Source organism: Oncorhynchus gorbuscha, linkage group LG02, assembly GCF_021184085.1.
Source record: "Oncorhynchus gorbuscha isolate QuinsamMale2020 ecotype Even-year linkage group LG02, OgorEven_v1.0, whole genome shotgun sequence".
Lineage (NCBI taxonomy): Eukaryota > Metazoa > Chordata > Actinopteri > Salmoniformes > Salmonidae > Oncorhynchus > Oncorhynchus gorbuscha.
Genome location: NC_060174.1, coordinates 8,283,155 through 8,296,233, shown reverse-complemented (window position 1 = coordinate 8,296,233; position 13,079 = coordinate 8,283,155). Strand labels below are relative to the sequence as shown.

Sequence of the window (13,079 nt, the reverse complement as noted above, 5' to 3'; positions counted from 1 at the left end):
CTTTATAAAATGCATTATTATTCCCATACCATTACTACAGAGAATCAGACAAATTATGCTACCCTCTGCCTATTGGCTACGTAGCTTATTCAAGCCGGTCTCAAAATACAACACTGCCTCTTTAATACGAAAATTGCTCTATAACTGGGCTAATAACTCACTAACTAGCAAAGGATAAAAACAAATATGTGCACACGTGGCTACATGCTTTCACTTTGATCTCAAAACAAGCACATCTACTCAAGACCGCTCATACTGTAAACACAGTCCAGTTCAAAGTGAATGGCACAGTTCCATATATGGCAATGGTCTATTTACATATAGGCCTACTGAAGGTCTGACTGGTTATAGCGCACTGGTCTCTTTAGAGAACGGGCTTGAGTAGTGCTTGTCATTGCAATAGAATCTTACTCCGATGCATTCTGCCTACAACAAAAATCTCTTGCATAGTTTGTTTGGTTTCGAGTATATTGCATTGAAAGTGGCTAATTTTGTATTGATTTGATCACAATTGCCACAGTAAAGGGAAACATTGATAGTGTTAACAGGGAAACTCTAGAACCAAGACTCTAGTGTCAAGATCACTTGGAGTCAAAATGGAGGCCGAGATCTACCGGTCAGATTTTTTTTACGACGTAAAAAAACCTAAGCCTATGCAACATTAACCAATTATAAACAGTTCTGTAGCAATGAGGTTAGTGCAGTAGGCTATAGGCCCAATATATTATCACTGCATATTGGCTATACATTCATTGCCCTGCCAATGCATTGTTGTTCAGGACATTTTTTAAATTATATTTCAAAATTTGAGGTAGGCTATATGATCAAACCGGTAATAGATCCATTGTTGTATGACTTGTGAAGCACAGCTGAATGAGCATACATTAAAATAATTAGCATTTTTTTATGGGCTGGTGGTGCCTGCATCTGAGGGTCAGTCTCAGTGGAGGGAGAGAGCAGCAGACCGAGGAAGAGAGCAGCAGACCGAGGGTCAGTCTCAGTGGAGGGAGAGAGCAGCAGACCGAGGGTCAGTCTCAGCGGAGGGAGAGAGCAGCAGACCGAGGGTCAGTCTCAGGGGAGGGAGAGAGCACCAGACTGATGGTCAGTCTCAGGGGGGGGAGGGAGAGAGCACCAGACTGATGGTCAGTCTCAGGGGAGGGAGAGAGCGAGCACCAGACTGATGGTCAGTCTCAGGGGAGGGAGAGAGCGAGCACCAGACTGATGGTCAGTCTCAGGGGAGGGAGAGAGCGATGGTCACCAGACCGATGGTCAGTCTCAGGGGAGGGGAGCACCAGACCGATGGTCAGTCTCAGGGGAGGGAGAGAGCACCAGACCGATGGTCAGTCTCAGGGGAGGGAGCGAGCACCAGACCGATGGTCAGTCTCAGGGGAGGGAGAGAGCACCAGACCGATGGCACCAGACTGATGGTCAGTCTCAGGGGAGGGAGGAGCGAGCACCAGACTGATGGTCAGTCTCAGGGGGGAGAGCACCAGACCGATGGTCAGTCTCGAGCACCAGACTGATGGTCAGTCTCAGGGGAGGGAGGAGCGAGCACCAGACTGATGGTCAGTCTCAGGGGAGGGAGCGAGCACCAGACCGATGGTCAGTCTCAGGGGGGGGAGAGCGAGCACCAGACCGATGGTCAGTCTCAGGGGAGGGAGAGAGCACCAGACCGATGGTCAGTCTCAGGGGAGGGAGAGAGAGCACCAGACCGATGGTCAGTCTCAGGGGAGGGAGAGCACCAGAGCACCAGACTGATGGTCAGTCTCAGGGGAGGAGAGAGAGCACCAGACTGATGGTCAGTCTCAGGGGAGGGAGATGGTCAGTCTCAGGGGAGGGAGAGAGCACCAGACCGATGGTCAGTCTCAGGGGAGGGAGAGAGCACCAGACTGATGGTCAGTCTCAGGGGAGGGAGAGAGCGAGCACCAGACTGATGGTCAGTCTCAGGGGAGGGAGAGAGCGAGCACCAGACTGATGGTCAGTCTCAGGGGAGGGAGAGAGCGAGCACCAGACTGATGGTCAGTCTCAGGGGGGAGGGAGAGAGCACCAGACCGATGGTCAGTCTCAGGGGAGGGAGAGAGCACCAGACCGATGGTCAGTCTCAGGGGAGGGAGAGAGCACCAGACCGATGGTCAGTCTCAGGGGAGGGAGAGAGCACCAGACCGATGGTCAGTCTCAGGGGAGGGAGAGAGCACCAGACCGATGGTCAGTCTCAGGGGAGGGAGAGAGCACCAGACCGATGGTCAGTCTCAGGGGAGGGAGAGAGCACCAGACTGATGGTCAGTCTCAGGGGAGGGAGAGAGCACCAGACTGATGGTCAGTCTCAGGGGAGGGAGAGAGCACCAGACTGATGGTCAGTCTCAGGGGAGGGAGAGAGCACCAGACTGATGGTCAGTCTCAGGGGAGGGAGAGAGCACCAGACTGATGGTCAGTCTCAGGGGAGGGAGAGAGCACCAGACTGATGGTCAGTCTCAGTGGAGGGAGAGAGCACCAGACTGATGGTCAGTCTCAGTGGAGGGAGAGAGCACCAGACTGATGGTCAGTCTCAGAGGAGGGAGAGAGCACCAGACTGATGGTCAGTCTCAGAGGGAGAGAGCACCAGACTGATGGTCAGTCTCAGAGGAGGGAGAGAGCACCAGACTGATGGTCAGTCTCAGGGGAGGGAGAGAGCACCAGACTGATGGTCAGTCTCAGAGGGAGAGAGCAGCAGACTGATGGTCAGTCTCAGTGGAGGGTCCACCTCTCAACATCCCTCCGCTCTCCCTTTCCTCCGCTGATGGCGAAACACGAGTCGCACCGCATTATTCCTGCGTCATGCACAAATTCATGTTGTTCCTCCTATTTACAGAGAAAGTGGTCCTTAGTTCGACCATTTAAAAAAAACAAGCACACATAAAACTTGAAAAAGCCATACATGCACATGAATAAAATCATGGAGGATAACACACAATAAAGTCTGGGACTTATTTCCATTGTGGTCCTCTTGAGACAAGATGGCTGGACAAGATCCAACACAGTTAAACACAGTATGGCAGTGAAACAATAAAACAAAAACAGAGAAGAAGAACATCCATCTCATCAAAAACAGAGAAGAAGAACATCCATCTCATCAAAAACAGAGAAGAAGAACATCCATCTCATCAAAAACAGAGAAGAAGAACATCCATCTCATCAAAAACAGAAGAAGAACATATCTCTCATCATTCCAGTTACATCAAAGGGGTTATTCATATGGACACAGAAGACAAACATATTTGTACTTTATTTTTAAAGTGTTCAATGGTAAGAGTCCCAAACATACACTGTTTACTGTTTTGTATTGGTGTTGGGTTAAATGGTTAAATGGTAGGTATCACTAATCCCACTACAAATGTTTTCTAAACATTTTAATGAAAAACATACAATGCATTATAATTGTACTATTTTATTTATTTATTTATTTATTTATTTATTTATTTATTTATTTATTATCAACATTTTAGTCACTATCCCATTTCTCCGTCAAAGTTTGGAGCTTATAGGAAACGTCTTCGTATGAGAATTGCGCAGGTATAGATAGCACTCTCAGACAGCTGCCATTTGTTGCACTCTTCAAGGAGTTGGGTTGAAGCACTAGGTTACTAAGTGAACGACAAACTGAATTGCTTTCATTGAGGACACTTGAGTGTCGCAGCGATCTAAGGCACTGCGTCTCCGTGCAAGAGGCGTCACTACAGTCCCTGGTTCATATCCAGGCTGTATCACATCTGGCTGTGATTGGGAATCCCTTAGAGCGGCACAGAATTGGCCGCCCAGTGTTGTCCGTGTTTGGCCGGGGTCGGCCGTCATTGGCCCAGTGTCGTCCGTGTTTGGCCGGGGTCGGCCGTCATTGGCCCAGTGTCGTCCGTGTTTGGCCGGGGTCAGCCGTCATTGGCCCAGTGTCGTCCGGTTTCGGCCGTCATTGGCCCAGTGTCGTCCGTGTTTGGCCGGGGTCGGCCGTCATTGGCCCAGTGTCATCCGTGTTTGGCCGGGGTCGGCCGTCATTGGCCCAGTGTCGTCCGTGTTTGGCCGGGGTCGGCCGTCATTGGCCCAGTGTCGTCCGTGTTTGGCCGGGGTCGGCCGTCATTGGCCCAGTGTCGTCCGTGTTTGGCCGTCATTGGCCCAGTGTCGTCCGTGTTTGGCCGGGGTCAGCCGTCATTGGCCGGGGTCAGCTGTCATTGGCCGGGTCAGCCGTCATTGGCCGGGGTCTGCCGTCATTGGCCGGGGTCAGCCGTCATTGGCCGGGGTCAGCCGTCATTGGCCCAGTGTCGTCTGTGTTTGGCCGGGGTCGGCCGTCATTGGCCCAGTGTCGTCCGTGTTTGGCCGGGGTCAGCCGTCATTGGCCGGGGTCAGCAGTCATTGGCCCAGTGTCGTCTGTGTTTGGCCAGGTCAGCCGTCATTGGCCGGGGTCAGCAGTCATTGGCCGGGGTCAGCCGTTTGGCCGGGGTCAGCAGTCATTGGCCCAGTGTCGTCCGTGTTTGGCCGGGGTCGGCCGAACATTGTAAATAAGAATTTGTTGTTAATTGACCTGCCTAGTTAAATAAAAATGTTTTTTTTTTTAAAGGACAGGATTGACCACTTAATTGAGCCCACCATTTATTTGTCATGAGCAAAAGCTATTGGTTTTCTAACCAAAGTTGCAAAGAAGGAACTGATCGTCCAAATCGAATGTTAGGTACAATATTTGTGGTAGATTAAAGAATCCTATAAATAAATACAAAATGGCCAATTTGGGTGCAATCCATTAGCTTGATTTCTCAGAGATGAAATCATATTTCAACAAAATAATGCTTCTGGAATGCAAATGTTTTATCTTGTTTCTACCTACAGAGACAACTTCAGAACAATCTGATATGGTGGGTGTTGAAATCCTCTCGTGAGTTGAGGTGGAATGACTCCGTGGTTATATTTGGGGCAACTCCTTGGCCTACGCCTTGAGAAGAAGCTGACCAACAGAGAACCAGTGGTGGAAAAAGGACCCAATTCTCATACTTGATTAAAAAGGAAAAGATACATTAAAAGAAAATGACTCAAGTAAAAGTGAAAGTCACCCAGTAAAATACTACCTGAGAAAAAGTATAAAAGTATTTGGTTTTTAAATATACTTAAGTATCCACAGTAAATGTATAAATAGTTTCAAATTTCAAGTATATTAACCCAGCACGATTATTATTATTATTTATTTTTTAATTTACGGATAGCCAGGGGCACACTTCAACAGTCAGACATAATTTACAGCATGTGTGAAGCATGTGTGTTTAGTGAGTCTGCCAGATCAGGGCAATAGGATGACCAGGGATGTTCTCTTGATAAGTGCGTGAATTAGACATTTTCCCCTCCTGCTAAGCATTGAACATGTAACGAGTACTTTTAGGTGTCAGGAAAAATGCAAGGAGTAAAAAGTACATCATTTTCTTTAGGAAGGTAGTGGAGTAAAAGTAGTCAAAAATATAAATAGTAAATATACAAATACCCCCAAAAACTACTTAAGTAGTACTTTAAATACATTTTTACTGAAGTGCTTTACACCACTGCAGAGGATCAATCGGAGGGATGGACGCGGCTCCCAGAGGATCAATCGGAGGGGGGGACGCGGCTCCCAGAGGATCAATCGGAGGGGTGGACGCGGCTCCCAGAGGATCAATCGGAGGGGGGACGCGGATACCAGAGGATCAATCGGAGGGGTGGACGCGGCTCCCAGAGGATCAATCGGAGGGGTGGACGCGGCTCCCAGAAGCGAGGACAGTAAATAAAGGTTAGGGGTGGACCCAGGCTCCCCAGAGGCGAGGACAGTAAATAAAGGTTAGGGGTGGACCCAGGCTCCCCAGAGGCGAGGACAGTAAATAAAGGTTAGGGGTGGACCCAGGCTCCCCAGAGGCGAGGACAGTAAATAAAGGTTAGGGGTGGACCCAGGCTCCCCAGAGGCGAGGACAGTAAATAAAGGTTAGGGGTGGACCCAGGCTCCCCAGAGGCGAGGACAGTAAATAAAGGTTAGGGGTGGACCCAGGCTCCCCAGAGGCGAGGACAGTAAATAAAGGTTAGGGGTGGACCCAGGCTCCCAGAGGCGAGGACAGTAAATAAAGGTTAGGGGTGGACCCAGGCTCCCAGAGGCGAGGACAGTAAATAAAGGTTAGGGGTGGACCCAGGCTCCCAGAGGCGAGGACAGTAAATAAAGGTTAGGGGTGGACCCAGGCTCCCAGAGGCGAGGACAGTAAATAAAGGTTAGGGGTGGACCCAGGCTCCCAGAGGCGAGGACAGTAAATAAAGGTTAGGGGTGGACCCAGGCTCCCAGAGGCGAGGACAGTAAATAAAGGTTAGGGGTGGACCCAGGCTCCCAGAGGCGAGGACAGTAAATAAAGGTTAGGGGTGGACCCAGGCTCCCAGAGGCGAGGACAGTAAATAAAGGTTAGGGGTGGACCCAGGCTCCCAGAGGCGAGGACAGTAAATAAAGGTTAGGGGTGGACCCAGGCTCCCAGAGGCGAGGACAGGAAATAAAGGTTAGGGGTGGGGCTAGAGTCCTTTGAGACGATGACACCATAATGCCTACCTCGATCAAATAATCTACATTGACAAGGGATAGCCTACTCCTCTCTCACTGGACCTGCTGTATAGGACGAGCCAGAAAGGAGAGTATAAATAGTAGCATTCACAAAGGGGTAAAGAGAAAAAAACAGAACTCCCTACTTGTCAATAGGTCACTTTAGGTAAGTCTATCAGGGCGAGTCTGAGTCAAATCTCTAACCTCTCCTACCTCAAGTCTCTAACCTCTCCTACCTCAAGTCTCGAAACTCAAGTCCCTAACCTCTCCTACCTCGAGTCCCTAACCTCTCCTACCTCGAGTCCCTAACCTCTCCTACCTCGAGTCCCTAACCTCTCCTACCTCGAGTCCCTAACCTCTCCTACCTCGAGTCCCTAACCTCTCCTACCTCGAGTCCCTAACCTCTCCTACCTCGAGTCCCTAACCTCTCCTACCTCGAGTCCCTAACCTCTCCTACCTCGAGTCCCTAACCTCTCCTACCTCGAGTCCCTAACCTCTCCTACCTCAAATGCTGAGCAGAACTGCATTATATGTTCCACACAGGTTACCATTACAATCCGACAACACCGAAATCTGATATATTCCAGATGTGTCATCTCTGTGTGTGTGTGTGTGTGTGTGTGTGTGTGTGTGTGTGTGTGTGTGTGTGTGTGTGTGTGTGTGCGCTCTCAAACTCTGCTTAATTGCTCATGTGCCTGAAAGTATTCTGAGCGGTAGCAGTGTGGGATCTGAAGACCAGATCTGCCTCTCTACCTTTGGGAACATGAGACAGTATTTTTGGAATCATCCCATTTCATTCAGACCCAATTGAAAATACGGTACACGGAGGGATCTGGTTAGAAGCGCATGTATTTTCCAATATTACAGAGCAACAAAACCTCGAATCGGCTCACTGTCAACTGCAATAGAATGTTCTGTCTCTCCGAGGCCCGAATCCAACTGCAGTAGAATGTTCTGTCTCTCACTGAATCAACTGCAGTAGAATGTTCTGTCTCTCCGAGGCCCGAATCCAACTGCAGTAGAATGTTCTGTCTCTCCGAGGCCCGAATCCAACTGCAGTAGAATGTTCTGTCTCTCGAATCCAACTGCAGTAGAATGTTCTGTCTCTCCGAGGCCCGAATCCAACTGCAGTAGAATGTTCTGTCTCTCCGAGGCCCGAATCCAACTGCAGTAGAATGTTCTGTCTCTCCGAGGCCCGAATCCAACTGCAGTAGAATGTTCTGTCTCTCCGAGGCCCGAATCCAACTGCAGTAGAATGTTCTGTCTCTCAGAGGCCCGAATCCAACTGCAGTAGAATGTTCTGTCTCTCCGAGGCCCGAATCCAACTGCATCACCTTTGGTCAAGGGGCCAATTGTAGCAAGTGTCTCAAAGTAGGAGTGCTGATTCAGGGTCAGATTTAACTTTTAGATGACAACGAATCAAATAGCAAGGACAAAGGGGACTTAATTTACTCCTTCACTGAGGTGCTTGATACATATAGCCCCCAATCAAATTGGTGAAATTAATTAAATTAGATGTTCCACTCAAAAAAAAACAGAAAAGGGTTCTCGGGTATGAGGATATACTTGACTGTTCTACTATGCTACAGTGTGTAGATCTGTGCCAGTCTTTATGAATAACATCTAAGACAAGATGATCTGTTCAGTTAGTCAAAGGAATAAAAACATGTCTTGTCGAGGTTGTGCTAGATTCAAAGCGCAGTTGTTTTTAGGAGTGCTTTTTTTCCCCTCACTCCCAGATCTAATTAATAGTCAACGTAGGGCATTAAAAACAAGCACAACAGAGGGCAAATTAAATACGACCAGGTCACGTACTCACAAAGAAACTAAGTGAAGGAGTACTGATACAGGATCAGTTTTTCCCTTTTAGAGCATAATGAATACACCTTATAAAAAGGACAGATCTGATCCTGATCCTGGACCAAGGCTACTTTGAGATGCTATTTGAATACGGACGCAGCTTTTCATGACAACAGTTGGGAGTTTGAATGGGATTGATTTACAGGCAGTTACTATCTGAATCGTATGCTAGTGTATTAGATACGTGTCAGAATTGATGTAACTTTCTCGTCCATTTATTGTTCTTATTCATACTGTCAGTGGTGCCGTGTGGCTCAGTTGGTAGGGCACGGTGCTTGGAACGCCCGGGCTGTTGGTTCGACTCCCACGGGGGACCAGTGGGATAAGAGCGTCTTTTTAAAATGACCAAAAAAAATGTAAAACGTAAAAATGTCAGTGAGACAAAGGACAAAAGTTAAATGTTGCATTCAGAAAGTATTCAGACCCCTGGACTTTTTCCACAATTTGTTCCATTACAGCTTTATTCTTTCTCATCAATCTATACACAATAACAAAGCAAAAACAGGTTTAGATTTTTTTTTTTGCAAATTTATAATAACTAAAAACTGAAATATGACATTTACATAAGTATTCAGACCAAAGGGTATTCAGACACTCAGTACTTTGTTGAAGCACCTTTGGCAGCATGATGCTACAAGTTCGGGACACCTGTATTTGGAGAGTTTCTCCCATTCTTCTCTGGAGATGCTCTCAAGCTCTGTCAGGTTGGATGGGGAGTGTCGCTGCACATGTATTCTTCAGGTCTCTAAAGAGATGTTTGATCGGCTTCAAGGCCGGGCTCTGGCTGGGCCACTCAAGCACATTCAGAGACTTGTCCAGAAGCCCCTCCTGCATTGTCTTGGCTGTGTGCTTAGGGTTGTTGTCCTGTTGGAAGGTGAACCTTCGCCCCAGTCTGAGGTCCCGAGTGCTCTGGAGCAGGTTTTCATCAAGGATCTCTTTTTACTTTGCTTCGTCCATCTTTCCTCCGATCCTGACTAGTCTCCCAGTCCCTGCCGTTGAAAAAATATCCTCGCAGCATGACAATGCCACCACCATGCTTTCCCTTAGGGATGGTGCCACGTTTCCTCAAGACGTGACGCTTGGCAGTCAGGCCAAATAGTTCAATCTTGATTTAAATCAGACCTGAGAATCTGTTTTCTCTTGGTCTGAGAGGTCCTTTAGGTGTATTTGAGAAAATTGGGCTGTCATGTGCCTTTCATTGAGTGCCGGCTTCCATCTGGCAACTCTACCATAAAGGCCTGATTGGAATGTGGAAAAAGTCATGGGGTCTGAATACTTTGCAAATGCACTGTATCTTTACAACTCCTAACATCTTATCAAAAGTTATGTTTGTGAACAATGGTTATTATATCTAGTCCAGCGATTAAAGCCTCATATCAGACATTAGCTTTGTATCTGAGGAGACATGTTGACCCCATATAGACCCCATATATCTCCTTACATTTGGCACAATCACCTTTTTTTGTACCTTTATTTAACTGGGCAAGTCAGTTAAGAACAGATTCTTAATTTCAATGACGGGTCTAGGAACAGTGGGTTAACTGCCTGTTCAGGGGCAGAACGACAGATTTTTGTCAACTCGGGGATTTGATCTGGCAACCTTTTGGTTACTAGTTCAACGTTCTAACCACTAGGCTACCTGCCGCCCCCCTCTAACCACTAGGCCACCTGCCGCCCCCCTCTAACCACTAGGCCACCTGCCGCCCCCCTCTAACCACTAGGCCACCTGCCGCCCCCCTCTAACCACTAGGCCACCTGCCGCCCCCTCTAACCACTAGGCCACCTGCCGCCCCCCTCTAACCACTAGGCCACCTGCCGCCCCCCTCTAACCACTAGGCCACCTCAACTACTATGTTCCCTTCTGTAAAGCAATCTCTGCATCTGCTCTATGGCCTTTAACAAACAGTAGGCTTGAGTACACGGAGTAGGTTATACAACACAATCCTCCTTCAGGCAAACTGCTGTCTATTACCAAACCCAAACCCAAGGTTCAAAACATATCAAAGAACAGGGTATAAGATGTGAAGTACTTTCCCCCAGAACGTGTGCTGTTTGAACTGCTTTCAAAAGGTCACATATTGTCCCCGTGACTATGAGGCTTATAGCAATACTGCATGTCTTGGAATTAAACTCAAGGTGCAGTAATTAAAATGTATCGAAAAGACCCCTAGAGCGAGATTCCCAGGCACAGATTAAGCCTAGACTAAAATGCTCTTTCAGTGGAGAATCTCGATTGAACATGCTTTTTAGACCAGGTCTACTATCAATCTGTATCCGGGAAGCCAGACCCACACAAGCACCTCTTGACCAGCTTCAAGCTACATTCCACATCATTGAGCTGGGCCTTGCTTCACAGATGAGTCATGAGATCTCTAATCTGGTCATCAGTGACCATTGGGACTCAATGCAGTTTTGAGCAATGGGGTGAGGTGGAAAACAATTGGATTGGTGATAATTCACATTTTATGGATATATCATGGTCTGTACACCCCCCTACAAAGTGACAAAAGGTTTGTGTTCAGATTCAAATTTATATCCAAATGAATTTATATTACCACCACATAAAACTGTTGTCTTTGTTGAAGTACCTAAATTGCTATCCAAACAACTATTACTGCTCTGCTATTTGTTACTACATTAGCCTCAAATATGACTCTCGTGACTAATACTGTAACTAGGTCTACTGTAGACATAGCCACCAATGTGAACCCGAGTATCAACATTATCATTACTGTTTGACATAATAATAATATGAGTCGCATGCTCTTACTATAGAGGCTTACTGATAACCATGGTAACAACTATAACCATGGTAACAACTATAACCATTTGATTGTGAATGTAGGATCGCATCACCAGCCATCTAGATCTGATATTATGGTGTGGGTGGTGTCATACTCAAGAGTCATAGCTCTCAAGCAGGATACATTCACAATCTGTGGCACCGTTTCACTTCTCACCCCTCGTGTTTATAGTCCACTGCCAATGAACGGAACTGAACTAGATAAGAATTGATCACGCAGCTGTTCTGGTTCTTAATTAGCAGAGGTCTATTTGAGAATGATGCCTGTTCGTTTTGGATGGATGCTTCCCTCAGGGATTCTAAATACAGTGGTTTTACAGTGTATATATATATATATATATATATATATACACACACACACACACAACATACACATCAATTGCACTTTAAAAATGCATATCTTGTTAGCTTGAATGGTGTGGTGTGTGTTATTTGTGTAGCTGAGCTATAATATTGCAATGGGGAAAACAGCCACATTGCTGACAAATATGTTTGAAAAACCAAATATATGTAATTATTGACAAACTAAATGAAACCATGCCATTTATAAAAACAGAACACCACCTACCTGTCCCAAATGCTTTGGCCACCAGCCACGTGAGGCTACAGTAGATTTTTGCTCGAGAACAATCATAGTGACCGGAAGACTTTATTGCGGGAACAATAAAGGTGTTTTTAATTTCCCTGGCGTCCGTCACTTCACCCATCATAACACCCTGAAGTGTCAACAGCCTTCAGCAAACACAATGATTACTAACTATGTCGCAATAGAAGTCGATGACATCCCACCATAAAGGAGTTAAATGCACCACACGTTACTTGATTTGCCAGCCTTCAATTGCCTATGTAATTGTACAAATCGTTGGAGCAGACATGGAGGGAGGGTTGACTGCCAACCATCGGTATGGTATTGTCTAACTCCTTTGAGTCAAAATGAATAGTGCAATTAGCGACTCTGCCTGTATTTTTCAGCCATTCTGCTGCTACCTGGGTTGTAATCATTCGTCCAAACAGAGTTTCTATTGGAGAAATTCAGGCAGGTCCCTCCCCGTTTCGTTCCGTTTGCTTACTTTTAAGAAAAGTTTTGCAACAGAATCGGCGTAATGAATACGCCCCAGTTTAAATGGGGTTCGCCTAATAGCTGTCAACCTATTTCAGAAGAATCTCACTGAGGAAGGCGCATATTTTCTTCAGATAGAGAGACAAAACATTCCGATTCCCATTCAAGTCTTTGTTTTCAAACACAAGTTGGTTCCCCTCTGCTTTTCCTTGCTTGTTGCGGTTCTCCTGCCGCACTGTGGCTAAGAAAGGGCTGCACTATTGCGCGTGCGCGTACCACCCAGCCACTTTGCACAACATCATAAGAGGCCAGCATGCTTTTACTACAGTTAGAAATTGGACAGAATCTACGCATCGCATACATAGCTTGATTTGTTTGGATAAAATGCCAATGTTCTGTCTGTTTATATGTAAAACGCATCCCTGGATATATACACGTTCTAATTTACCAATGAAATAGATTAGCCTGTCGAGTTTGGGACTATACGGTTCTATCTGCAAAAAGATGATTCTGAGATCATTGGCTTTAAAGTTCCAAACCCTCATTGATCTGAATGGTGTCAGGTATTTTTTTATATTTTATTATTTTGAACTTAACAACATGACTTGGGGGTATTTCGAGTCATATATAGTTAGAGAACATTGAACAGAAAAGGGTATATCAATAACTAAGTTTGAACATAAATTCAGATACAACCTTGATGAATTTGCTTAATCATTTATTGTGGTTCAGCCTTGTATTGTCAGTTGCAAGTATTTACATGATATATAATGCATCATTCCTTTATGTTGTGGATTTGT

The 13,079-nt window shown here is 46.4% G+C and overlaps 1 protein-coding gene across 2 annotated transcripts in view; it reads right to left on the bottom strand.

The window, feature by feature from the left end:
- The window catches only part of LOC123996693 (calmodulin-regulated spectrin-associated protein 2-like), a 99,040-nt gene extending 86,539 nt beyond the window's left edge, over positions 1–12,501 (bottom strand). For both annotated transcript variants that reach the window (XM_046300298.1, XM_046300307.1), the window contains exon 1: positions 11,788–12,501. In XM_046300298.1, coding sequence (XP_046156254.1) covers positions 11,788–11,929 — 142 coding nt within the window. In that variant the 5' untranslated portion in view covers positions 11,930–12,501. The remainder of the gene's footprint in view (positions 1–11,787) is intronic.
- Positions 12,502–13,079: the final 578 nt, after the last annotated feature.